Source organism: Hippopotamus amphibius, chromosome X (assembly GCF_030028045.1).
Source record: "Hippopotamus amphibius kiboko isolate mHipAmp2 chromosome X, mHipAmp2.hap2, whole genome shotgun sequence".
Classification (NCBI taxonomy): domain Eukaryota; kingdom Metazoa; phylum Chordata; class Mammalia; order Artiodactyla; family Hippopotamidae; genus Hippopotamus; species Hippopotamus amphibius.
The window spans coordinates 3,966,434-3,992,687 of NC_080203.1; the positions used below are offsets into that span (position 1 = coordinate 3,966,434).

At 57.4% G+C, this 26,254-nt stretch overlaps 1 protein-coding gene across 12 annotated transcripts in view; it reads right to left on the reverse strand.

Moving 5' to 3' along the window:
- ZNF185 (zinc finger protein 185 with LIM domain) overlaps positions 1–21,107 on the reverse strand; it is a 57,802-nt gene extending 36,695 nt beyond the window's left edge. For 2 of the 12 annotated variants that reach the window (XM_057717778.1, XM_057717787.1), the window contains exons 1-12: positions 19,725–19,905; positions 7,039–7,117; positions 6,793–6,916; positions 6,563–6,628; positions 5,476–5,514; positions 5,294–5,371; positions 4,807–4,896; positions 3,942–4,028; positions 3,154–3,237; positions 2,823–2,864; positions 1,302–1,385; positions 809–898 (exon numbers count right to left, since the gene is read on the reverse strand). In XM_057717778.1, coding sequence (XP_057573761.1) covers positions 809–898; positions 1,302–1,385; positions 2,823–2,864; positions 3,154–3,237; positions 3,942–4,028; positions 4,807–4,896; positions 5,294–5,371; positions 5,476–5,514; positions 6,563–6,628; positions 6,793–6,916; positions 7,039–7,072 — 818 coding nt within the window. In that variant the 5' untranslated portion in view covers positions 7,073–7,117; positions 19,725–19,905. Of the gene's footprint in view, positions 1–808; positions 899–1,301; positions 1,386–2,822; positions 2,865–3,153; positions 3,238–3,941; positions 4,029–4,806; positions 4,897–5,293; positions 5,372–5,475; positions 5,515–6,562; positions 6,629–6,792; positions 6,917–7,038; positions 7,118–19,724; positions 19,958–21,076 lie in introns of those variants that run through there. The other 10 variants (XM_057717782.1, XM_057717783.1, XM_057717786.1 and 7 more) reach the window with 9 other exon arrangements.
- Between the last annotated feature and the right edge of the window lie 5,147 nt (positions 21,108–26,254).

Consider the following 26,254-nt stretch of genomic DNA (forward strand, 5'->3'; position numbering starts at 1 on the left):
AGGTCTTAGGAGAAACCAACCCTGCTGACACCTTGATCTCGGACTTTCGGCCTCCAGAGCTGGGAGACAATACATTTGGTTACTTGAGTCACCCAGTTTGTTACAGCAGCTCTGGCAAACTAAGCCCCCATGTTCCATCAATCACCATGTTCCATCAATGCTACCTCGTGAAGAGCTCTCAAATTTCCCTACTTGTTCAAAAGTTCTTATGGACAAAAGTTCAAACAGGGAGGCTCAGGAGAGGGAGGAAGTGAAGAGAAGGGGCATCCCAGGCAGAGAGCCTCGCCTGCCTCATCCTGGCACCTCCCAGTTGCACCCAGCAGTCCTGCTGCTCTGGCTGTGGCCTGAGGCTGGCCTTGAACTTCTGGCTCCATCTGGGCACAGAAGCTCTGCAGTCTTGCTCTCCTCCACCAGTCTGTGCTGTGGCAGATGGTCCTGTCTCCCTTCTGGCACAGAAGAGGTGGCCCTGAGGACCGAGGTCACATACAAATGGTTGTGGGGCTTGAGTCAGCGGAGTGTGGACATGCAGTGTTATTACAAGACCTGTAACAGCCCCAGAGGCAGTGGTGCTCTCAGTAGGACTTAGTATGATTCAGCTCAAAGTACAAGGAGGTATGGATTGCCTTTTGCCTGCAGACAAGACAGCGCCATTATCTGCCCAGACACTCTGGGGCTCAGAAATCAGGGCAAATCAAAGCCCCACCTGGAGTGAGATCACCTGCGCTCAGCCTGCCCCTGCCCTATCACCCCACTGCCAGACCGTCCCATCTGACAGGCTCACAGACCAGAGCCAGTTTCTAGCACCCACCTGGGCTGCTGAGTCCCAGCAGGGCTAGGCAGGCTGCGCATACGCTCCATCCAAATCACCTGAGACACTTTGGCTCTGCCCCTGTCCGTACTGGCAAAGAAGGAGGCAGAGGACAGCGTTGGCAGGTTGAACTTGACCAACTTACAGCAGAGCCTTGAACAAGCTAGGAATAGCAGGGCTAGTGCCCTGGCCACAGACCCTCTCACACCCCACAGTTGGCACTTTTTCTCGAGATGTTGTGGCTGCCACTGGACTTAGTGGTGCAAGGGTTAAGTTGACACAGATGAGCACTAAACACACAAGACTGAAGCGCTCTTTCCCAGGAGACCAAGCTGTTTTGCTCCTTTCAACCCCAGAACATCTAGCCAGAGAGGCCCTTACTCATTTCTGTGCCCTATCCTGTCACTGGGCACATGGGGACACCGACCTCGGGGCCCTGTAGGGAGGTGACCTGACAGTCACCAGCCCTGGGCAGAAATGAGCAATTGATTACCTGCTTGAGCCGGGAGGGGATTTCGCCAGAGCAGGTGGGTCCTGACTTTTCTCAGAAGGCCTGTCCTCATCCACCACCTCAATCCTTTAGGCAAGAAGAGAAACAGATGTATCGCTGTCCTCAGGGCCCTTTTGGCCTGTGAAGCTGCCCTGGAGCTTGCTGCCCCTGAAGGACATGCTTCTTTCAGTGGTGTTTATGGCTGAGCAACTCCAGTTTGGGATAAGAACAGAACACTGGGTTGAAGAGAATTCCACCAGAATTCACATCTTCTTGGAACTAGGGAATGTGATCTTATTTGGAAATAGAGTCTTTGCAATCAATTTGTCTTCAAGTTACAATGCAGTCATACTGGGGTAGGGTGAGCCCTAGATCCAATGACTGTTGTCCTTATGAGAGGGAAATTTAGACACAGACACACAGAGAAAAGAAGCCCATGTGATGATGGAGGCAGAGATAGGAGTGATGTGTCTACAAGCCAAGGACTGCCAGCGATGCCAGATGCTGGGAGAGAAGCCTGGAACGGCTTCTCCCTCACAGCTTCCAGAAGGAACAAAGCCTGCCCACACCTTGATCTTGGACTTGTAGCCTCCAGAACTGGGAGACAATCTGTTCCTGGACTTTGTGCAAGTTCCCGCAAAGTGCCGGTTTGTGGTACTTTGTCATGGCAGTCCCAGGAGGAGCACAGCATTATCTGTCACTTCCATCACACTGCCACCATCCTTTGCTGCCTGTATTCTAGTCAGCCTTTTCGTTCTTCCCACCTCTGGGCCTTCACACAGCTGGGCCCTCTGCCTGGAACACTTGGCATGCCGAGTCCTCACCTCGTCATGGATGTCTTCCTTCTCTATGCAACAGAATACCCCTAAAATTCAACTTTCAGGAAGTTTCTTTCCTGTCCTCCCCAAATACTCTCCTCTCCGAGAAGACGTGCTGTCCACTAATGGTGCCACCCCTCCTTCACTCAGCTGGAGTGTGTTGCTATCCTGATCACGGCCCGTTGAACCCTGTTTACCCTTTAGGGCCCATCTCCAATGTCATGGTCACTTCCAAGGGCCTGGTCAGGCAGGGGCTCCCAGTGATAAGCCTCCGGACTCCAGCCCAATGACCCGTCCTGCCAAGGCGTTGTCCAGCCCACCCCTGGTAGGGTGGCCAAGAGGGCAAAGGAACAACTGCTTTATAACCCGTTAGCTTCTCTTGCTGCAAAACCCCAGAGGTCTTGGAAATACTACAGCTCCATCTTGGGTCAGGGGCCTGGCCCTGTTAGCCACTGGCAAATGGAAGTTTCTGGTCACAAGCTGTGTTCTCTCAGCCAGGCTCCTGCCTATGCAGCATTGGTTGCCACGGCCTCATGTGCCACCACAGCCGCTCAGGTGCATCCTTGGCTATGAAACAGAAGCCAGCAGCCCCTCACAACTCCCTCCACTCAGGGACAGCAACCCCATCCCGCTCTGTGTGTGTCAGCTCCTCCCCACATTTCACCCCTGCCCATGGAAGACCTTCCCTTCCTTTGCTGACACTTACCTCTTTGCAATGAACGGGGCCTGTGTCTCCTGGGCAGGGCTGCTGGAAGGAGGCAGAAGGGTGACGAGTTGGGCAGAACCCACAGACAGGTGACATCATTCCCAGCACCTTGCCTACCCTGATTGCAGCAGTCAAACCTCTCAGGTTTCCAGAAAGTAGATCTGAGAGTCCCAGAAGGTCTGGCTAGGAGGGCCCTCTCAACCCAACCCGTCACCAGCCTGAGGAAGACCAGAGCCTTAAGGGGAGAGGAACTAGCCCAGGGCATGGAGTGGGTTGGTGGTTGAGCTGGCCCGAGACCAGGCCCTGCCAGGTCTCCTGCTGTGCAACTCACCTGGCACTCTTCTTGGCCGCCGACAGGACATATGAGTGCTCCCGGGGAGCTGTCTTCCTCACCACACTGCTGGCAGCCTCTGACCTGGTGGGAGGGGGCATATGATGCCTGATGGCATGAGACGGGGCCAGCTTAGCTCAGCCAGCCTAGCCTGGCAGCTACTCGGGAAGCAGCGGGAGCTTTAGGGGCCTGCCTGAGACCCCACACCTAGCCGGCAGAGTAGCAGTCAATGCCTGGCAGCCGGACTCTGGAGCTCTCGGCTCTTCCCCAGCACCTCCCAAGCCTGCTACTGCTGACTCCACCCTTGGGATTGCCAGTCTGCTGGGTCTTCAGCATGGGGGGCTTCCATGTGTTTCTTAAGACACGGAGGGGCCAGCAGATGTGGGGAGTGGGGGCAGGCTGAACTCACTTTGGGACAAGGGGCATGGGCACTTCTAGAGCCTGCCCCTGCCCCCAGGCACATGCAGGCAGCTTCTCCCAGGGCACCGGGCACTGCCTATTTTGGTCCAATTTGCTCAGGATCCTTTTTAACAAACTGATGGAACTTCCTCATTATGTAGGTTCTGCCCTCCTAGAAGGTTCACAAGAGGGTCCCCTGAGCTGGCCCAGCACAGAGTGAGTGGTTCTGGGACTCCAGGGATGCTACGTGCTGCTGGCAGCCACCCTCCAGCCAACAGACCAGCACTGATGCTGCACTGACACTCCAAGTGCTGTGCACAATTCCTGTCTCAGCGAGTTTCAGAGTCTCGGGCCCTGCCCTGTCTGTGGAGCGCGGCAGGCACCGTTACCTCCGTTTCTGCTCGTCAGAAGAGAAGAGCGCCTCCTCCTCCTCAGCAGCGCCTGACGCTGAGCTGCTCCGGACATTGTACGGTGCCCTGGGGAGGAGGGGGTTGAAGATGCTGGCAGTCATGGCCCCTCCTCCCTCTCCCTCCGCCCCTGCCCCCTGTCACAGGCTGCCACCCTCAGCAGCTTGGCTTCCTGACTTGCAACAACAACAGCATCACGTGTTGGTGTGGCTGTCCCCGGGCTTCGCCTGTGCCACTTCTTCCTCTTCGAAAGATAGACTTGCTAGCTCTCCCTGTTCCAACACTTACTGTCCCCCAAGACCCAGTTCAAACCTCACCCCTTCTCCAGAAAGATTCCCCAGCCGCTCTGTGTCACTAGATGATGGTGACAAGGGACAAACACTATAAAGATGTGGGGTCCTTGGGAATGCAGGCCCAACCCACACCTGTCCAGAGCCCCCCTCGCTGGGCACAAGGGGAGCTCCAGAGGGAATCCCAAACATTTATATCCAAGAAGCAGACCAGAGGTAAGCACAAAGTGCCCATCCGTGACAGGCTGCTGAGGAAACAGACAGGGCCATGACCCACGTTGCTTTCTCCAGACCCACCAGCTCCTTCTATAAGCTTCCTACAACCCCTGTTCTGTCTCAGATGAGAAGTACAATGTGCACACTGTCCACGTTTCTGGGGCTCGTCACTCTCTGGTGTGTTCCAGGCCACAGTGGCAACTGGCAGGGATGTCAGGTGGGCAGGCCTAGCCCGCCTGGGCTGTGCGCAGAGGCAAGCAGCCAGCCGCCCTCAGCGGGCCCGGTGTTTGGGCTCGCCCTTGGAGGAGAGAAACAAATTGGGTCTGTGATTGCATACTCACAGCTTCTTGTAATCCTCCGTGGTCATCTTGTAGCCAGAGGAGGAGGGGCGGGGAGGCCCAGCGGGAGCTGCTGTCCCCAGACGGGCAGCACTGGAGAGGAAGGAGTTCCTGTGTGTCTACCCGCAGGGCCCCTCTTGCTTCCAGATTTGCCTACATGACCCAGCAGGCATGTGGCAAGTGGACAGGGGGGTGTTGGGGCCCTTTCCTCTGTGCTCTCAGCCCTCCTGCACACAGCTCAGCGCAGTTGATCAGCAAGTCAGGGCTCCTGCCCAGCCCCCTCTGTGCGCCTCTGTCCTGGTAATCGGGGCCAGTCAGGACTGGCCCAAGGACAAGGGCACTGGTAGTGGCCCAGGGCCCTGTGTTATACAGGAAGAGACCTGCCACCCACCACCCCCTCAGTGACAGGCAAAGGACTCTCTCTGTCCTGAGTGTGGCCCAGGCCCTCACAGCTCCCGCTGGCCCGCTGGCCAGCACCCTGTGAACACACCTTTTTGGAGCTCCGTTGGCCTTGGGGAAGTGCTGCTGGTGCTGGGCCGAGCTGTCTACGGGCTTGGTGAACACTCCCCTAAAAGAGAGCCCGGGAGAAGCAGCCCAGTGAGGCCCCCTGGGGGAAGCTGGGGGCGGTGCTGGCGGGAATGGGGAGGTGGGCAGGACCCCGCGGTCACCTACCGGATGATATAGCCAGTGGGAGCCCTCGTGCTCGGGGGCCTGCCAAGGGAAAAGAAGGTATGATGTGAAGCGATGCCCATGCTGCCCAGTGATGGCAAAGTGGGTTGGCTGGTGGTGTCCCAGCGCAGCCAGAATAAGGGGAGCAAGAGTGGCCAGCTGCTTCCCAAGACAGCCAGCCACGCCCAAACCCCTAGTTAGGGTGCCTTGCCCGTAATCTCTCAATGACTCAGCACCTGTTAGCTGCCAGGTCCTGTGTTGGGCACAGTCCGCAGTTACCGGAGGCAGCCCCTGGGGCCAGCAGTGAACTTGGACCCCTCCCTTGCAGCTGCTGCCACTGCCTGTACCAGCACCCCAGGAAGGCCCTGGCTCTGCACTCAACTGCCAACTGCTGCCTCTTTGGAGCAAGGATCAGGCCTGAATTTAGTGGTCCCATAACCCTAACCCCGTAATTCTCAGGAGTAGCTCCTCCCAATACAGGCAAGATGTGCCCACCCTTCAGAGCCTCCCTGGACGCATCTATGCAAGAGTCCTTGGTATAGAGAGGAGAGCTGGTTCCCCTCAGCCAGCTGTCAAAATATATCATGTTGAATTTGGGAGACAGTTGGAGCAAGTGTGTGAGTCTCCCCTGACCCTTGGGGCGCTGTGCTGATACAACAAAAAAGTGACAAGTAAGTACGTCTTAGTGCTTGTAGAATTTGCATAAAACTGAAGTTGCTCAGACTTGTGGATGTTGCCTTTTAAAAAATACACCTGATGATGTGACAAAATATTATGCAGAATACACATTTGCTTTTATAATCCCATATGCTCTGGCAAAACTTAGCATTTTTGGAGCTAAGACTTTATTATGCTCGGTGACCATTTTGATCGCAGTTGACAACCGAAGCCACGGAGGCCTAGCTGGGGACACAACCAGCCCCAAGGTCACAGAGCAAAGCCAGGGACCTGGACCCAGTGACTCCCGTGCTCCTTTTTCCAAGGAGCAGAGTGGAAAGGCCATCCTTCCTGTGGACTTCAAATGACTCAGTGCCTCGCAAGGACTGCAGTACAGGGCCCACCCACACGCCATCTGGGCCCCACCTGTTACCTGGCCTTCGGGACCTCCCCGGCTGAAGAAAAAGATGTGGCACGACTCCGGCCTGAGGACAGCTCACTGAGGAAAGAGGGGACACAAAAGAGGGGGGCACTACATGTACCCCAGGGATTTGGCCCACTGCTCCCATGTCACCTTCTCCTTCCCCGGCCTGCATGCACACTGCACAGGTGTGTGTGCCCACACGCACCTGGGCAGCTGGCCACCCGGCCTCCCGCACTTACAGCGTGTGGCCCTCTGATGCGTCCTGCTTGGTGATCCAGCTCTTGTCCCCCTTCAGCGTGGTCCGAACCTTCATCTGCTTGAGGACGATATTGCGCTCCTCCCCGCCTGGGGGGAGAGGCTTCCCTGGCGGCGCGAGGGCAGGCAGCGTCACCAGGCAAGCCCGGCCCCGGGACCCTGAGGCCTCCTTGCCAGCCCTCCCAATACACGGCTCTCCCTCTGCTGCCCGGGCAATGCTGTGGCCTCACCTTTGCTGCTTCCTCTGAGAGCTGAGATGCTCATGGCGTTTGCTCTGAACGTCCCTTCTCAGTGGATTCAGCAGGGCTCCTGGGGGCAAAGGCAAGCGCACGGCTTGTCACTTCACGCATTTACAATGGCTCGTGGGTCGCCATGTGGTCCTTGCCACACGGAGACCATGCACACTGTCCAGAGTTTGTGGAGTCTGGGCAGAGGCCCCCGCTAGGCTGCACCCCGTGGTCTGCCCAGGGCTACTCACCTGGGGAACGTGACATGGCCTGCCAGGGGCTGTCTGCCGGGGAGGTAGCTGAGACAGGCAGAACGCCAACCCTCTTAGAGAGCTCTGACGGCCAGACTCCTGCCCAGCGAGTGTGGGGGAGGGGTGGCAGCGGTGGCCGACACTGGTGGGCCCAGGAGGAGGGATGGGGGAAGCATGGAGGCTGGGGGACACTTGCTTTGGGGTTCGACCATCCCTCTCACTCCTTACTGGCCACCTGACAGACCTTGAACGGGTCCCCTAACCTCTCCCGCCCACCTCAGTGTCCTCATTTATAAAATGGGAGTCAAAAAAAGTCTACCCTTCAGGACTGCTGTGAGGACAGAAGGCATCAATGTTTTTGCAACTGTACAGCCCTACACGGCACAGCAAAGACTGCAGTGGCTCTCAACCTGTCCTCCCTGGCACAGGGGACCGTGGGGGGGCCTTAAGCAGCACAAGCACAGCCTGGAGGTGGCAGCCCTGTGTGGTTCGGGAGTTGGTTCCGTCTCCAGTGGGGAAAGCCTGGGGCCGCACTGCCAACTCCTGGTGGCCCTTGGGCACCAGGTGAGGGTGGGGAGGCCAGGAACATCCTGTGCTCTGCTTTCTCTTCCTCTCTCTGTCTTCTTGCCCTGCGCCTTCCTCCCCCCCACCTCCGGTTTTCTCCTTTCTGCCCTTGAGCCAGGTGCTACCCTTCTGTGGCCCGTGAGCGGTGGGCCGTGGTGGTCTCCAAAGCTTTCCAGCTCCAGGAGGGGCTGGGTTTAGGAAGCCAACTCTGCAGGATGGAACTGGCCCAATATGGGTCAAGTCAAAGCACTGACCCGCCACAGCTGGCCCCTTGGGCCTCAGGAGAGGGGCTGGAGGCTTAAGTGAGTGGACATGACGGGAAGCAAGGGCCCAGGCTCTGCCCACACAGTGCTAAGGCACAGTGGCCTCCCTCTTAGGGGCCTGCCACCCTCTGGGCCCCTCCAGGGCCAGACCCTGAGCAGCTGGGCCATGCTGCCAGCTGGCAAGTCCTGGACATGTTTTCACGGAGGTCAGGGGCACATTAAAAAGGGCAGGGCAGGGTGCCAAGAGGAAACCAAATTTGCCACATCAGCAAGAGCTGGATTTCCCATACATTGCACCGAATGAGCAGCCCAGGAGGCCCGAGCCCTCTGCGTGCCAGGAACAGCACTTCATCACTGCAAATGGGAGCCCACGTGCCTAGCCCTGCACCCACGCTGCCACGTCAGAGTTCTGTCGAGCAGAGCTCACTCCATAGGTGATCCTCGGACCACACTACCCAACTGTCCCATCCCAACAGCCCCTGGAGTGGCCCCACTGGGCCACCTAAGATCTTGGGCCCTCCTACTTCTTGATCGGGAACTCATCAGTTTCCCCTTGACAAGCCTGTTGGCCACGTTGCCTAGAAGTTTTCTGTCAAATCAGAACCAAATAAGACACTTACTTCCAAACTCAGGGCAGATGCACACACATGCAGAATGACAGAGGCAGAGGGGCCACTGGGGACTCACAAGCCAAAGGGGCAGGGACATGCACAAGAGCCCACAGCAAGGCATGGCTTTACAGCTTCTTGTCCCACCTCAGCAGGCAAAGACCAGGACTGATGCTTCATCTCAGAAGTCAAAAGTCCTTTTTCATGGAACAATAAATATGAGTCAGGAAGTAGCGTCTTCTCATGAGACTGAAGAAGAAGGCAGCACTTTAGGACAAGGAGACGTTAAGGTGATGACTCCCAGCCAGATGGATGCGCACATGACATTTGAATCTATGCCCCAGCTGGACAGCTGGCTTCTCCCTCCACTTCACCACCCCACTTCCCACTCAACAGCCTTGGTTCAGGCTGCAGCCACTTCTGCCCTCCTTGATCCACCAGCTTCCATCTGTGCCTCCTCCGGCAGCACTCATTAGCCCCTGATGCCTCCTGGCCCACGTCAGCTTCTGCTGGCCCCCTACTGTCTCTAAGAGTGGGGGCAAACTCCCCAATCCCTTGACCCAGCCACTTTTCTCACCTCAGTGTCAACACTGTGTTCCAAGCAGACCATATGCCTCAGCATCCCTGGAAGCTGGCCCTGCCAAGACTATCCCTGGGCCTTTGCTTATGCTGCTGGGCTGGAGGCTGGCGGGGACCATGCTCCTGACTTACCCAACAGCACCACCACTCCTTTGACCCAAGTCTCCTCTCAGACCCACCATCCCCTCCCCTCTTCTGAGCCTTCTCAGAGAGCAGGGCAAAGTAGCCGCCCAATCAATGGGCCATCAGACAAGAGCAGCTTTGGAGGATGGTGGGTGGACCACTCAGGAGGGCATTTCCTGGGCAGCTCTCAAACACTGTTGGCAGGCAGATCAATCAGGGCATCTTTCTGGATGACAAGTCTCCGTGTCTATCAAAAGCCTTAGAGAGGGCAAGCCCATTAATCCAGCAGTTCCCCTCACAGCAACCTCTCCTAAGTAGACAAGTGCATAAGTAGAACACAATATAAGAGGGTGTCATCCCAATGTTGAATATGATGGTGAAAATTTGGCAATAATCTAAATGCCCAATAGTTGTATTTAAACATATTATGATCTACTGTTCAAGCAAATAGTATGCAGCCATTAAAAATGATATTGGTATATGTGATATTTAACAAGCCTTCGTGTATACTGGTTTCCATACATCATTAAATGAAAGGCAGCTTTTAAAACAAGATGTGTAGGGTGTTTCCATTTCCTTAAAAATATGTTTACATAAAAATGCATAGGAAAAGAAACATCTGAAAGGATATATACAAAAATATTTCACTGCTCTGTGTATTTATCATCTTCCTATCATGCAGCAGCAGAAGCACCCCTGGGAGCAGGAGGCAGGCTTCGACTCAAAACCACAAGAGACATAGGAGGAGAGAATGAACATACATTGCACATGCAGGCTCTTAAGGCCCTGCTCCCTCCATCGCTTGGGGAGAACTGGCCAGGCTCAAGGATTCTGCCCCCCACCCCCCCCCCCCTTCCAGCCAGGCTGACTGTCCCCCCGCCCATCCATGGGGCCTTGGGATGTGGGTGGCCAGCACCCAGCCAGGCATCAGGCCAAACTGGGCTTGGGGAGGTTGGGCAACTGGCCCCAGGCCACACTTCCAACACTTTCAGGGGGTGGCAGGCCCAGCTAGAATCTGAGCCCCAGCTCTGGCTACACAGCAGCCCTGCTGATCCCACACATGACATCATGGAGTTCTCCTTGGAGCAAAATCCCGGAGTCCAGGCGGCCCAGCACCAGTATGCTTCCTGCAAAGCAGGGCACTTGGCCCCAAGGTACTTGCTTGCACCTGCTGCAGGGAGGAGACTCTTGGACTCGGGCCAGCCCTGCACACAGTGCCTGCCCGGCCTCTCAGCCTTCCTAGCGACTCTGAGCCCCAGGCCCCAGCATCCTCTCTGGAGTGGGCAGCACTCTCCCTGTAGTCCCAGACTCTCCCCTCTCCACGTCCAACATGCCAAGGTCTCTCATGCCCAGGGCTTGCGCCTGAGATGCAGGATGCAAAACTCAAGAAGACGTGGGGACAGAGAAACTATTCTGACTGGGGACCTCTGCACCTCCTCACTCATCCCACGCAGAAGGTGGAGAACCAGGTGAGACAGACCCCACATCACTGCTATGTTGCATCTCCAGCTGCCTTCAAAAGCGGGGCCTTCCAGGCTTCGTCTTCCCCTGGACACTTGGGCTTCCCCCAAACCCTCATAGGCCCTCCTGGCCCACGAGCCCTGCCATCAGGAAGCGCCACCCAGCCTGAGAGCAAACACCGCCCCCCCAGGCTCACAGCTCTGCTCCTCATCCCTAAGGGGCCTCACAGGGCTGCAGCGCTGTCCCACTCTCTGATCCTCATCTGTGAAGTGGTGCTGAGCCACCAAGCCTGTGAACCTGCTCTCTGGGTCCCCTCCTGGGAGGACACCCCCAAGCAAGAGCACATGCCACTCCCTGTGTCTGGATGCTGATGGGTGTCCTCACCTCCAAAATGGCCCAGGTGAGTGCTGGGCTCGTCAGGGCGGCTGCTCTGTGCACCTTTTCAGGACGACAGCCCCACTTCTACCATGATAGGGAGAAATCTTCTGATTCCTTAGGAACTGTCACATTGCCCTACCCCAGGGCCTGGGCCACCTTCCACCCCTCACAGCACGGCCCTGGGCCCTCCCTAGATGTGGCTCCACGAGGCAGGACCCCTTCCTGTGCTAACTCCGAGCAAGGCCCTTCCCTCGGACTACACCAGCCTGTCCCAGGGTGACTCAGGAGCAAGTTGAAGTCCTCTTGAGCAAGCCAGGCCACCCTCCTTGCCCTTGACCCCCTTCTTTCTCCCTCTTCCCTTCGCCTGCACTTGTCTCTTGGGGCACGCAGGGGGAGTGTCCCTGGCAGGACTGGCTGGGGGAGATGAGGAAGAGTCGGCCCTGGGCCCTGACACAGATAGCTGCCCTGCACCTTCCTCCCTGCTGCGGCAGCCTCCCAATCTCCCAAGGGAAGGGCTTCAGGCCCTGATTGGATAGACAGAAGCCAGGAGCCAATGAGGGGGCTGTGCAGAGCCTGTGGTCCCGGCCACAGGGAGCCTGGTGGCGTCAGAGGCCAACAGAGCTGATGCAGGCAGACTAGCGGGAGGGAGGGAACCGGGAGAGCTGGCAGACAGTGACGCAAATGCTTGGCTGATGTGTGAAGAGACAGAGATGGAGAGAGAAACAGCAGGAGGAGGGGTCACCCTGTCACCCCACAAGTATGTGCCCTGCCTCCAACATGAGAAAACTAACTCAGAGAAAGTTTTCTAGAATCGCCAACCTGCCTGACTCCCCAGGCAGGCCTCTGTGTGTCTGCCCTTGCAGATACCTCCTTGACAAATGGCCTTGAGCTTCAGCCCTCACGCTGGTGCTGCTGCCCCCACACCCTTCCCCGGCTCCCGCTAGCAAAGCTGGGACGGGCGGGCTTCTTCCAGGCGGCGGGGCCTGAGCACACAGGCTTCCCAGCCCCCGGGCCCCTGCCTGGGATCCTCGTGGCAAGGGCTTATGTGAAAGGGGACAGCGGGCTGAGGGACTGCCCTTCTCCCACCCTAGATGGCACAGAGCTGGGCGGGGGCGGGGGGAGCAGTGCTGGATGCCAGGCAGGGACCTCCTAGGTAAATTGGGAGGGCAGAGGAACAAAGCACCTTTAGCCATGCCTTCCAGGAGCGCAGAACATCGCTTCACACACAGGAGCTGCAGCCAGAGGACCTGTGTGTGTGAGCAGCCATGAGGGGGCATGCCACTGGCAGAAGAGCGAGGGGCAGGGCTTCTTCCGCAGAGGTGAGCTGTGACACTTGGCACCCAGGGAGCTGACAGGAAGCCAGGCTGTGTTTCCTCATGTGTATCGACCTTCTGCAGGGCCCCATCTCTGGCCGGCAGGGATCAGACACAATTCTGTCCCCTGGCACCAGAGCCCATGGCTCAGCTCTGGGGGGACCCATTACATCAGGAGTCAGAGTGACAAAGCATCAGGACAGGACAAGAGGGCATAGCCCAGAGCGTGACTCATGCAGCCCAGTGACAAGGGCATCTGGATGTGACAGGGCATCTGGATGAGGTCATTGGGGCTTTGGGTTAGGTTTGCAGAGGCTGGTTGCTGGGCCAACTCTAGGCCACATTTGAGTACAGCTCTGTCTCTGAACATTTTTATGGGGCTCTGGGGGAGGGAGCACTAACAGAGGCAGGGCCTGGAATATAGCCTCCCCCATCACTTCTGCAGAAACGTAAGTGCTCCTATCTGGGGCAGGAGGGAAGAGGTGAATTGGTGAAAAGTCCCTTGTTTCCCAGCAGCTTGTTCCTGGTGGACCCAGCCAGTTCTGATCGTTCAGCTGGGTGCTGCCAGGTGCAGGGGCTCAGAGAAGACAGCTGGCCTGGCAGGAGGGAGACTCCTTTCTCCCAAGGGGCCTCAGCTCCCGACCATTGGACAAGGGTGTCATGACTAAACCATGGAAAAACAAAACCTGCAAGGGAGACCCCGTTCAACCTGGGGGCCACCACCCTCAGAGAGAAGGGGGTGACAGGGAGGCAGTGAGGACAACTGTTCATGACCCTCCCAGGCCATGCCCCACCTCACCTGTCTGACAGCTCGACCCACTGGAAGACTTGCCCTGGTGAGGTGGGATCTGAGCGTGGAGGTGGGGCTCCCGCCCATGTTCACTATAAATGTTGCCTTTGGATAAAGAGCCTCCAGTGGCCCCAGCATCAGGGAACAGACTCAAAGAAAAGTCCCTGGGCCTTAGGGCCACCTCCCAGAATAGACACCTGGGTACCTTTTGGGTGTGTTTCAAATGCCTTTAAGTTTCAAGAAAGGGGTCCTCCCTAGTGCGTAAGTGCCTGCGAGAGGCCCCTCTCAAGGTCCTTCAGGGTAATCAGGTGTCCCAGAATTGGGGCAGACTGTGTTACCAGGGGATGGGTGACACCGAGGTAATCAAAGCCCACCTGCTGGAGAGCTCCACCTCTACCCAAGGGGCAGCAGATGTCTTCACCTACCCTATCCTTCCTTAGAGAGCTTCCCTCCGGGAAGCACGTGTTATTTCTTCCAATGCACGTGCAGAGGAAAGAGCAAGAGGCCCGGAGTCCAAGTCCTGTTCTGTCAGAAAGTTGCTGGACACTTACGCTCTCTGGCTGAAGATGAAGCCCCAGTCTCAAAGCACTCCCTGACCCCTGCACCTGGCTGTGGGGAGAAGGCACAGGCTTCAGTGCAGCTCATCACCAGGGCCACAGCCTCCTGCGCTTCCTCTGCAACATTCCTGGAGGTCAAAGGCCCAGCATTGTAGGGAGGGCCTATGTTGAGCCAGGCTAAGAAAGGCCTTGACCCAGATGAACGATGCTGAGGCCCCAGGCAGGACATGGAGTATGAGGAGGCTGAGGGCCCCTGTTTGGGTATCCTTGTCCAGTCCTTTCTCCAGGCACACGCTTGCCCGAGTGTCACAGTTTGGACCCAGGCTGATTTAAGCCGGCACTGGGTCAGCTGACCTGATTCCCCAGGCCGAAAGGGCTAGAACAATCAAATGTGCCATTTTATGAGGTAATCTCCTGAGACCAGGTCTCATGAATGAGGACATCCTGATTCCCGGTCTCAGCAGCTGGTGAAAGGACAGTCAGCAGATGGGTTGCTTTCCTCCAGGGGTTCTGGGGATCCAGAGATTCTTGGCAGCAGTCCAGGAGGAAGGGGCCCTTCAGAGGCCTTCCAGATTGATGGCTGAGCAGCTGGGTCACATCCAAGCCCCTCAGTTGGCTGTGTAGCACACAGCTCTCAGAAGCCCTCGCCGGCCTCTCTGGCCTTTTCGAGCAGCAGAGTGGAGTGCCTTGCTGGCCAGTGATGCTCCAGTCCCAGGCCTCCTGCCTGGAAGCCAAGGGGTGGCAGGAAGGAGGTGCACCACATGGAAAAAAGAGCTGGAGGAGACTCGGGTTTCAGAGGGGGAAAATGTAATATGGAAAAAAAAATGCATTGACTAGGGGGAGTATTTGTAAATGTGCTTTACAGGTAAATGACTTCTGCATGAAAGTCTGGAATTTCGCCTCCCTGCATCCTACTCCCAACACCCCAGATTGTAGACTTCTTGGCGTCACCACCAGAGGGGCCCTGGGAGGCAGACATCTGAGGCTGGTCAGCTCCCTCCAGGCAGTGGGGAGCTTGAGCACCAAGAGGACAAAAGGAGCCACAGCCACCCAGCCACATGCCCCTCCTGTGCCCGTTTGCTAGCCCTCAGCTGGCTAGATACAAGCAACTGCTTTGAGCAACTGGGCCATTTCAGAGGTGGCTTGGCCTCAAGGGCCAGCGAGGGCTTCTGGGCAGGACCCTCTGAGATGTCTCTGTGGAGGCTGGGGCGCTGGGCGGGGCCAACATGTTGGGGACTGTAGGGCCCATGAATGCGCCTCACCGCAGAGCCACCCACATGAGCTGTTCCCAGGGCTGCCACCTCCCCTGCTGTGCCAGGAGAAGGGGCCCAGACGAAGCCCAGGAGCCCTCTTGCAGGGCCTTGGCCAGCTCTATCCCTCCCACCACACACCGCAGTTGTCTCTTCAGCCTGGAACCAGGGCGGTCTTGGGCTCATCCCAGTGGCACAGAGATGCTGTCCACACATGCACACAGACAGTCAAATGGGCTGAAAGGGACCCAGGGGACATGAGAGCCCACTTCCACCCCAGCCAACTCTCCCCACCCCAGGCATACCCCTGCACCCTCACTACTGCCACCCATTCAGCCTCTGCCAGAGCAGGCCCAGTGACAGGGAAGTCCCCTCCACTTGTCTGTGACTGACATTGGCCAAGGCTAATTCCTTCTGTCCTAGTCACAAGTGATCACGAGTGACGCTGCCCTCTCCCTTCCCAGTTCCCTCCTTTCTCACCTTCCTGTCCACTCCAGACCTAGAGTTCCCTGAGCGCCACCCTTACCTCTTATCACAGTCCTCACTTTTGGAGGAGAATATGGAGACCCAGGGAGGAGAAAGCATTTGCCCAAGGCCACAGATTCATTTATCCCACAAGTCTTTCCGGAAAGTTGAAGCCAGGCTAGGTGCTGGCCAGCCAGCCAGACAGGAACCTAGAGCAGCACTGCACTTTGCAAGAAGGTGCCCTTGGATCGGGCCCTTCTGAAAGAATGAGTAGGAGTTCACTGGGCAGAAGTGAGGAGGCAAGTCCTGGTGTTTTGTTTTGTTTTGTTTCAGTCTTAAACCAGCCTCTGCCTGATGTAAGCATTTACCCCAGGGATACCTGTTCTGCTGCTGGGAATCCTCGGGCCGGCTCTCTGTCCCACCAAGCTCTGTGGGAAACTTACCTAGTCATCCGAAAGCGGCGTGCTGAGGCCAGGCCTCCTCTTGGACCCAGGGTGTGGCCACAGAGCCCCACAGCCACCTCGGCTGCCACCAGCAGCAGCCCCGGTTCCCAGCTCACTCTTGAAATGGGAAGTGAGCACCCTCCTCATAGGAAAAGCCTAGGCAGAGTTTCTGAAAGTGGCCTATGGGTCCCTCTGGTATCCAGGTCCCCTGGGATGTGTCACTAAGCTGCCGATTCCTGCTCTCTCCCAATCCCCATTAGAGTTTAGATGTTGTTAGAATGACACCCACAGGGCCTCTCGTCTTTCATTTTCCAGTCCTTTCTCCACCCAGCCCTGCCCCTCCTGCTTTCCTACCCGTGCCCTCCTCAGCCCTCAGTCTGCCCTACGCCCCAGAGCCAAATACAGACATGAGTATCTGCGAGATAAGGTAGCCTGACTCTGTTCCTAATCCTCACATGAGTTTTCAGTTCCTCTCTGTGCCTCAGTTTCCCTTTGGAAAAGTGAACTGACACCAGCCCTGACCACCTCCTGACCCCACCACGACCACTGGAAGGTGACAGTCACACAAGTGCTCCCACGTCAGAAATGTTCACAGTGAGGGATGCAGATGAGGGAGTTCTTGGTACCATTTTTACCACTTGTCTGTGAGCTTTTGATGAATCCAACATAAAAGTTAAAAACAAAAGCACTGAAAATTGTCAAAGAAAGCAAATCAGATGTTAGTTAGTAGGCATCCAGAAATGACCCAAGAATTAAGTAGCAAATCACTGAACTGCGGGTAGACACAATATGCATCGTTGGCATAGACCAGCAGGGATCCTAAAACGGTTTCTCCTCCCAACCTGGCCTCAACCTCACCTCTGGCGACCACGGCTCCTGGAGGAGGACACGGCGGTCCTGGCTCCACTGACAGCCGTGACAGAGCACGGTGCTCCTGGCTCCAGCCTCCCCTCTGTACGCTCAGGTTTGCACAACTAGCCTGTGGCTGAGCTGGAGTCTTAACGCAGTGGGACCTCCAAGCTGCTTTCTTACTGCTAGACTGTAAAGGCGCCTTCGTGTCCCATCACACACCCTACAACCATCCGCCTCCCATCGCCACTTCACGAACCTCAGCAGCAATGATGCCAGCCTCTCCTGAGCGTCCTTCTCAGGTGCGCGGGTCCCTGGGTGGCTGCCCTTGTCCTGGCATCAGCCAGCTGTCTGTGGGCGCAGCATGAGTGGACACAGAACCCCGGATGGATCCCAACCTTTGGGGCCCAAAGACCCGGGGCGCCATGCGGGCTGCTGCTCAGGACTCTGGAGCCACGGCAAGCAGCTCTCCTCTCCCCCAGCCATGGTCCTTTGTGATGCCAGGGGGGCCTGGCCGTCGGGGCAGCCTCACTCAGCCAGCAGAGAGCAAGCTGGTGTTACGCATGAGCTGGCACCTTATGAGCTGTGGCTTGAAGCAAGATCCAGACCAAAGGGATTAGTCAGCCGTGGAGGCTGAGTAGGGACGGGAGACGGCAGGCTTCGAGCTTCCAGAGTGCATTCAGCCAGATTTGCAACTTTTCTTGGCACATGATGGAGGACAGTTCGGGAACCGAGTGTCAATGGCTACCGTGGCCAGGTCCCAAGCCCTGTGCTGGGGACCCGGAGTCTCTGTCCTGCCGGGTCTTAGAAGGCCATGCGGCGTTAAGCAGAAATGCAAGGCAGGCTGAAGGAGGCTGAAGGGAAGCATTGGCTTCTCCTGGAAGTGAGGTGGACAATTTCGAAGCAGGTGGCAGCTCCTTACTGAGCAGCCTGTCTCTCTCCCCAGGTACACCGTCACTCCTTGGGGCAAGGCTTGCAACTGATTTCTCACCAGGGCTCCGCTGCCTAGCTCTGGGTGAAACATACAGGGCTTAGGAAGAACTGCCTTTTGTCTTTCGGGAACAAGGGGGAGGCTAGACTCAAGCAGCCCTAAAGAATGTGCGGGCCTTGACTGGGCGGTTCCTGAGCTCCTCCTGCTGCTTCCAAGTCCTCCTCCTCCAGGAGCTTTTTTCTGATCCTCCTCCACCCCAGGCTCCCACAGTCCCTTGTGCTTACACAGCTGAGAACTGCAGCACCCAGTGTGGTCATCGGTCACCTCTGTCACTGACTTGTGCATGTCCAGAAGGTGGAAATGACCAGATCCGGGGCACCTGCTGTGTGCCTGGTCCTGCGCTGGGTGCCTCCCATCAACTCCCCACAGTTGAGTACACAGCCCCCAGCCAGACCTGGCTTCTGAAGGCCAGGCCAGGCAGGCACACGGGCTGGGGCTGCTAATTGATGGAAAACGGGGGTAGGGCAGGTGAGGTGGAGCTGCTCCTTCCCATCCTTGGGTGGCTCAGGGGTGATGAGGTGAACAGCACAAGAACCAAGGCCAACCTGAAAACTGGCTCCTGGTCTGTGCATCCATCTCCTGGCCACTTGCTCCTAACTGATGAGCAGGGCCTCTGAGCTGCTTTTTTGGATGAGGCAGTGGAGACCCTGGGCAGGTAGGACACTACCCCCCGCCCCCGCCCCCGCCTTCCACCACAGCTCTAAGTGAACTGGTGAGGAGGGAGTGCGAACCCAGAGGCCCTCCCCACCATCTAAGCCCACCGGCCCATGGGGCCCTGCCACCTGTTCCCAGCCAGGTACCACAATCAGAAGTCCAAAAGGCCATGGAGCCCAGGCAGGACTAGGTCCAGGTGCCAGAGGCCTGGACCACCACTGCATGGGTTGTGAGGGGCTCTCTCTCAGGGCTCACTGAGTGGTCCTGAGATGCGGCTGCACTGCCTTCCATGATGTCAAGACTAAGTGCAAATGGCTCAGTGCGAACACAATTACTATTGCGCCTCAGGTGTCCCAAAGCCCAGGCACACCCACCACTGACCTCATCTGAACCCTCAGCAGCCCTGGGTGGGAGGCAATCTGGTGTCTTACCGGTACCCTTGGACCATGGAGCTGTCTAGGTGCCCCCAGCTCAGAAGCAGCAGAGCAGAGAGAGGAGCTGACCTTTCAGTCTCTTTCCAAGGCAGAGGTATCGCTCTGCCTTTCCAAAGAGGACAAGGCTCTTGGCTCCCCTGACCCTATGAAACAATCCAGCCACAGAGGCTGCTCACTGCAGATCCCGGCGATAACACCCAGCGGCGCTTGATTTGGCGCCTTCTGTCTGAGAAGCTACCTTCCCAGTGACCCTTCGGGAGACTGCTGTGCCCAGCACATGCTCATCACAAGCAACCGGTGGGCCTCCTGCTCTGGGCTCCAGGGTGAGCCAGACTCTGGGTCTCAGTTTTCTCATCTACAAAATGGACACAGGGACAACTAGCTGATCTGAGACTCCCCTATGTTGGGCGCCTGTAATAACTCGCAGAGCACCCTGGCCCCAGGCCATTTACTAACAATCAAACCCTCTCTTCCAGAAAGACCGAGGACGCGGGGACCAGGCCAGCCTTAGGTGCCTCTCTCCTTAGTCTCTTTGCGCACAGTGAAAATCAGAAAATAAGAACCCTGCTTCGGCCGCCGGAAGCCCAGGAGGGATGCTTAGAGAGGGTGAAGATTACGGATGGGGAAACTGAGGCCCCGAGTTGTCCCTGTCGCCCGGCTGGACACCGGCCAGGTTCCCCCCGCTGACTCTGCCGACAGCGACTCGACAGCCCTACCTGGCACAGGTGCCCGGCTCGCGGGGCGGGCGGAGGGTCGGGCGGTCGCGGGGCGTGTGCTCCCTCAGGTGGGCAGCACCGGCCGGGCCGGGCCGGGGAGCGGACGCGGGGTGCGGGGCGCGGCGGGGAGCGCGCAGGGCGGCGTGGAGGCACGGACTGGGCTCCGCCCGCAGGAGAACAAACAGGTTTTCTCCTGCGCCCGGAGCCTCGCCCCTCGCCCCTCCCCTCGGCCGGCCCCCTTCTTCTGCCCTCTCCTGGGGTAGGTAGATGCGCCTGGCACATTCCGCACATTCTCCCGCCAGTGTCCTCGGCCCGACCGCCCCTTCCCGGCCCCGCCCCGCGGGGCTGCTGGAGAAATCAAGGCCGGGGCTCCCTGCACCGAGCCCAGAGCGAGCTCCAGAAGGCTCTGCCGCCGTGGAAAACTTCCAGGCAAATTCCTCCGGGCTCGCAGCCCCGGGCTGGGAGGCCTCCGCCACGTGAAGGGCCCGGGCTGTCCAGTTGCGCCCCTGCCCGCGCCCGACGCGATCTGGCCCCCGCTCGGGGCGATGACTTGCACAGATGCTGCGGGTTAATTCTGTCGAGAACTACTGTTCCTAGATCCATTTTACAGATGGAGATCCCAGACAGGGGCGGGGAGGAGGGGCTGGGCTGAGATCATGCAGGAAGTCCCGCAGGCTGGGAAGGAGCAGAAAGTGAGAGAGCCTGCTCCCCACCGCGCCTGAGAAGTTCTCACCCTGGAAAACCATCCTGGGGGGACTTGGGGTTCCCAAGGCACTGCGACAAACACTCTGTCAGCCAGCCAGGCCACCCCCACAAACTGGCTGGGGAGACACAGCCAGACCCTGAGGGCCACTGCCGTTTGATAAGTGTCATTCATTCCTGCTTTTTGAGTACTTGTGTCATTGTCACGCTTGCTGAGTGTTGGTTAAGGCACTGGACGGAGGGCTAGGATGGAGGGAGACCACAGGGAGTTGGCCAGGAGTTGGCCTATGAGGATGACAGGATCAAAACAACGGACCAACACATTCTTCTTCATCAAATCTATGTCCCAAAGGGCCCTCCAGTCCATCCAGGTCTCTCCATGCCCACTGCCACCAGCCTAGTCCAGGCCTTGGCCACAGGACCCTGCCTCTGGTCTTGCCTTCCTCCCCGTCCAGTCTCCACACAGAAGTCAGTTTAAGACTTCACACGTGGCCCCACTGCCTGCAGCTCTTTGATGGCTTCCCATTGCTCTCGAGATAAAAGGCAGACTTTTTAAGGGGCTCAAGGATTCGGCTGTGCTGCCCTTTCTCTGCAAACCCAGCCTCCCTCCCTCTCTCTCTCTCTCTTCAATACATTCCAGCCACACTCACCTCCTTCCGCCTTCTGAATACATCCTGTCTCCTTGAGGTTTTTGCTCCTGGCACTCAGACTCCCTAGAATGTCCTTTGTCCCCTTGTCTGGTTAGTGAACTCTTAGTCATTCTTCAAAACTTTACTCTAGTGTCTGTAAATCCTCTCCTGACTGCATGGGCCACTGGGGCCAGTGGATCACTTCCTTCTGTGTGCTCCCCCAGTTCCCTCTGACTATATCAACCAAGCATAGTGGCTGTCCTCTTTTATTGTTCTAGATGGTGAGCTCGGAGAGGGCAGGGCCTTGTCTGAGTCATCACTGGGACATGGAAACCAGCATGAGGGTTGGAGGGGATTGAGAGGTGATAGAGACTCAGGAAGCTGTCCTTTTTCTTCAGGAGGAGGTGGCCCTGTGTCTGTGTGAATATGTGTGTGGAGTGTGGGGGTGAGAACTGTACATCAAGTACAATGGCACTTCAGCTCATCTGTGTCTTTTGCCAACAAACGTTTCTCTGCTTCCAGTGTGGTAGCCAGCATCTAACACCTTCCTGCCCCTAGCCTCAGGCTGCTGGTGGCCATGGACTTGGCTTGGCATCCTAGCTCCTAAACATACTCACTATATGACTGAGGCTGTCTCATCCCCTCTCTGGGCCACTTACCCTTCCAGAGCCCCTAGCTTAAAGAGGTAGAATGTAGAGGATACAATGATGGAGTAGATGTAAGGATGAAAAAGAGGGTGGCCGTTCTCTCCAAGGCCACCAGCAGGAAATGGCGAGCTCACTCCAGAGCCCTGGGTCTGGGCTAGCCAGCTAGAGAGTACGAGTAAGAGTGGTGTCCAAAGCCACCTATGGCCAGTCAGCAAGGGCTGCCCTGGGCTGGGCTGCCCTGGGGCCTCAAGCTCTTCCAATATACAGGTGATTCAGCCCTTGCTAGGCCAGATCCCTCCCTGCCAGCCTGCCAGGCCCTGCATCTGATCTTGCCTGCAAACGGGTTTGACTCGAAAGGTAACTGCCTTGCCCTACCCTGCCCTGCCCTGCCCACCTATTCACTGCCCCAACAGAACCCCCCTCCCCGCCAGGGCCACCCCCAGCCACCTCAGCCAGGCTTCGTCAGCCTCCTCTTTGACTCCTTCCCCTTGAGGCATGTGGACCCAGACTCACCAAGTGCTCTCGTCCCACCAGGCCCCTGCACATGATGCCCCCTTGCTGGTGACCTCCCACCCATTCTCAGCCATAACACTGGTCCCTAATGAAATTCTCCTTGACCTAGAGCTCGAGGGCCAAGACCTTGGTGGCTGCTGGCTGCCGGCTGCCCCCAGACTGGGGTCTACCCCTGCCTGGCTTGAGCTTGGCCCTGTCCCTTTCTACTCTCAGGTCCTCTTGGGCCTTGACCCCCATCTTTAGCTCCAAGCCTGGCCAGCCCCCCAGGCTCTGGCAGAGCCCTCCTGAAGCCCCCTAGCTTGAGCAGTCTCCCCACAACAGGTAGTCCCTCAGTAAGGCTCTGCTCTGAGGCTACAGGGGCTGCCTCTAAGTAGGGGGGGCTGGAGGGTGGGGCCAGGCTGAGCCGCCTGGAAGGGAGAGGCAGGAGTGGGTGGGTGGTGAGCCCCGATGCTGAGGGGAGCCATGAACCTTGAGCAGGCAATGGAGGGGGCAGCTGACTGTCTGGGAAGAAGTGGCCAGCGGTGCTCCTTGCTCCAGGAAGGCCCCATTCAGATCTCCAGGGCTGGGAACAGAACCCAGGCAAGCCAGTCTAGCCGAAGAGTTCCCAGGTGAGGGAGGGGGACGATGGGTGGGGCCCTGGAGACCGTCAGGCCCCAAAGCCAACCCAGGGACAGGGTCCCCACACCAGAGGGGACTGGAGACCAACAACTGACCCAAACCCTGCCAGGGTGCAAAAGGGGAAACAGGTCCAGAGAGGGGTGGCATTCAGCAGGGGCCACGCAGCCAGTCTGAGGCAGAGCTGGGACTAAAACCGGGGCTCCAGTTGCTGGATGGAACCACCACCCAGCTGGGGTGCTCAGGTTCACGTGTGGGGAGGGCCAGGCTTCTGTTTGCACCCTAATCCCCTCCTTCCCTCCCTCCTTCTAGGGCCCGCCCTGACACCTCATCCTCCTAAGCTCTTCAACCAGTTTCCACTTGCTGGGTGACTCCACTGGCTCCAAGCAGGGTGGGTCCCCTCAGGGCAGGAGTCCCCAGGCGTGGTGGTAGCCACAGTGGCCCCTACAGAGCCCCAGACCTGCAGGCCAGGCCTCTGAGTCTGTAACCAACTCTCTGTGTTGCTGGGAGCTGGTCCAACCCGGCAGCGCATGGAGTGAGATCCTGCCTGCCCGGTCTTGCCTTTGAGGCCCCTGCCTTACCCTCAGCCTGCACTGCTGGCTAAGGGGCTGCTCCCCCGCCCTGGCATACATACACACATACCATACTCTCACTCACCGAATGCCCCCTTTAGGCCCTCCCATCCCCCACCGCACTGCAACCCCACCCCACCCAGAGACCAGCCAGATGCAGTCCTGGTTTGGAGTTGCCCCCAGTCTGGTGGGGAAGGCAGACCAGTGCAGCTCCAAGGGGCAGAATGCACACCCGAGGATGTCTTGCTCTGTGGACGGTGGCCCCACCAGGAGCAGGGAGGTTGTACAGGCAGGCCTGCCTGGCCACGTGGACAACTCCCACTCCTGTAGCATGGACACCCTGTTTCCCTTTTTAAAAAAAAATTTTATTGGAGTATAGTTGCCCGCTGCCTTTTGAATCTACTACTTTGAATAAGCCCAGGAAACACTCAGCCACCAGTCTTGGCCTGTGTGACCTGATGCCCCAGAACGCAGGCTGCCTTTTGTCTCTGGCTCTGAAGCATCCCCAGGCCAGGCCTCCAGAGCACGAGTGCACAAGCCGAGCCAAGGCTTCGCTGGCAGATAATCCCCACATGCCCTGAAGAATGGCTTTTTGCTGCTTTAAGAATCATCCACAGATCGGAAAAAGAATGTTCTAATTGGAAAACCTCCCCGCCATGGTTTTCCGGAGTTTTAGTACAGTTGGCCGGCAAGGAGGCTCCTGGGATGAGGAGGAAGGGAAGTCATGAGGAGGAGACAGTGGGATGGCTGCCCAGCGCCCCCTCGTCCCCTGAGCTCAGCCACTCTCGGCAAGGGGCCATGCTGAGGGTCCAGTCTTTTCAGCGGCCTGGGGAATCTGGAGCCTGTCTCATCCTGCTGGGAGTCCCTCCCCCAAGCTGAGCCTGAGCTTTGCCCCCCAGAGGCCTCACTGTTGCCCCAGAAGCAGTCCAGACCCCCAGGACCCTCTGGCAGGACCCATGCCCACTGGGCATTGTGAACACAGGCCAAGAAGAGGAAAGGTGTGGAAGCAGCCACCTGGTCAAGAAACAGAAAGGTGCCCCCGACCTGACTGGGGCCCTGGGCTGGGAGACCTGGCAAGGGTGCAGGATGCATGGGAAAGCTGACTTCTAAACATCTAGATCTGTCCAGCAAGGAAGGATGTGCTTGCCCAGGGGCCCCACTAAGCCTGGCCTGGCTCAACCACTCGTGGCAGGAGCTGAGGCCAAAACAACCTGAAGGTCTGTCCAGCTCCAGGAGTTGCTGATTTGTTCCTTTGGGTCAAGCATTGACCTTGCACTCGGGCGATGCCCATCTGGGAAGGGGAAATGCAGTAGATCCCTGAAGTTTCTTCACACAGGAGTGCCGGGTTACTGTGACTCACTTTAGTTTTCCCAGAAACCTCCCTGGGTGCTTAGATGCCTTGATTCCCTCAAGGGGAGCAGCCTCAGCGTGGAGGGAAGGGGGTCACATCAGTGTGGATGGGGGTGCATCTGGCCCCTGTGTGTTCCACTTGTCTCCAGTAACCTGTACTTGGGGACTATGAACTTGACCACATGGCTCCAGGCTCTCTGGCCTTGTGCCCTCCACCACTCCCCTTTCTCCCCCACTTGCCCCCTTGTGACCTTGAGGACTGCAGCTCCCTCACCAGCAACGGTCCCCAACCTTTTTGGCACCAGGGACCGGTTTCGTAGAAGACAATTCTTCCATGGTGTTGGGGGGATGGTAATGTGAGCGATGGTGGGGGAGGCGGCGCTGAGGAAGCTTCACTCACTCACCGGCTGCTCACCTCCTGCTCTGCAGCCCAGTTCCTAACAGGCCACGGACCGGTACTGGTCTGCAGCTCGGGGATTGGAAACCCCTGCTCACCATCACACCTCTCTAGATCTCCACTGGCCACATGTGGCTATTTAAAGTTAAATGAATTACAGTGGAATAAAACTGTAATTCATTTAACTGAGGAGCCTTCAGTTCCTCAGTCACAGTAGCCACATTTAGCCTTATGTGGCGAGTGGCTCCTGGAATTGACAGCACAGATAGAGAACAGTTCATCACCACAGAAAGTTCTATTCCACATTGCCACTCTGGCTGCTTCACTTCTCCTCAGAGGGAAGCTCTCAACTTCCTCCTTAACTGAAGCCAGGGTCCCTCCACTAAGCAAGGTACCCCCTGCAACCTCCCCAAGGGAGGTGTTTCCTTCTCCCACACCCCACCTACCTTGGGGTAGACTAGTCTCTCCTTGGATGAAAACCTCTCCTCCTTCGGAGCTCAGGCTAGCTGGCTAACACACTACCCAACATTCAGGCAAGTCTTTGCATCAGGCTCATTCTTCTTTTCCACCCAGACCTCACTGCATGTGAGAACGTGACTGGGAGAATGAGACAGGACGGCAATGATGTAGAGTAGTGACACTTCAGCATCCCTGCCTGTGGACCATCCATCCTCAGCCCTCAAGCCTCCTGCTTCTTCAACCTTGACATCTCTGAAGACCCTGTCAAGACCACTGCAGCTGCCTCTTCCCACAGGGGCACGCTACATCTTGTTGTCACCTTCTGACCCCTGTCTCCCCTCTTTCTAGTGGGCCTGTTCAGCAGCCTCCTGATGAAAGATAGCGCCAACTGTCTTTCCAGCTCATCGGGACCTCCTGTCTGTTGGTCTGCTTTCTTCCCATCCATTAGCCCTTTCCTCCATTCCTTTCCCTCCCTATCCAACATAGAGTCAATGGCCCATGACTTCGACACCTCTTTTGCTAGCATCTGAATTTCCCTTGCTCCGCTGTCCCTCTGTCACCTCCACCTGACACTGCATCAAATCTGGACAAATCTAAACATCTGCTTTCTTCCTGCCTGCACCAAGGTGATGATGGTGCTGGCAAA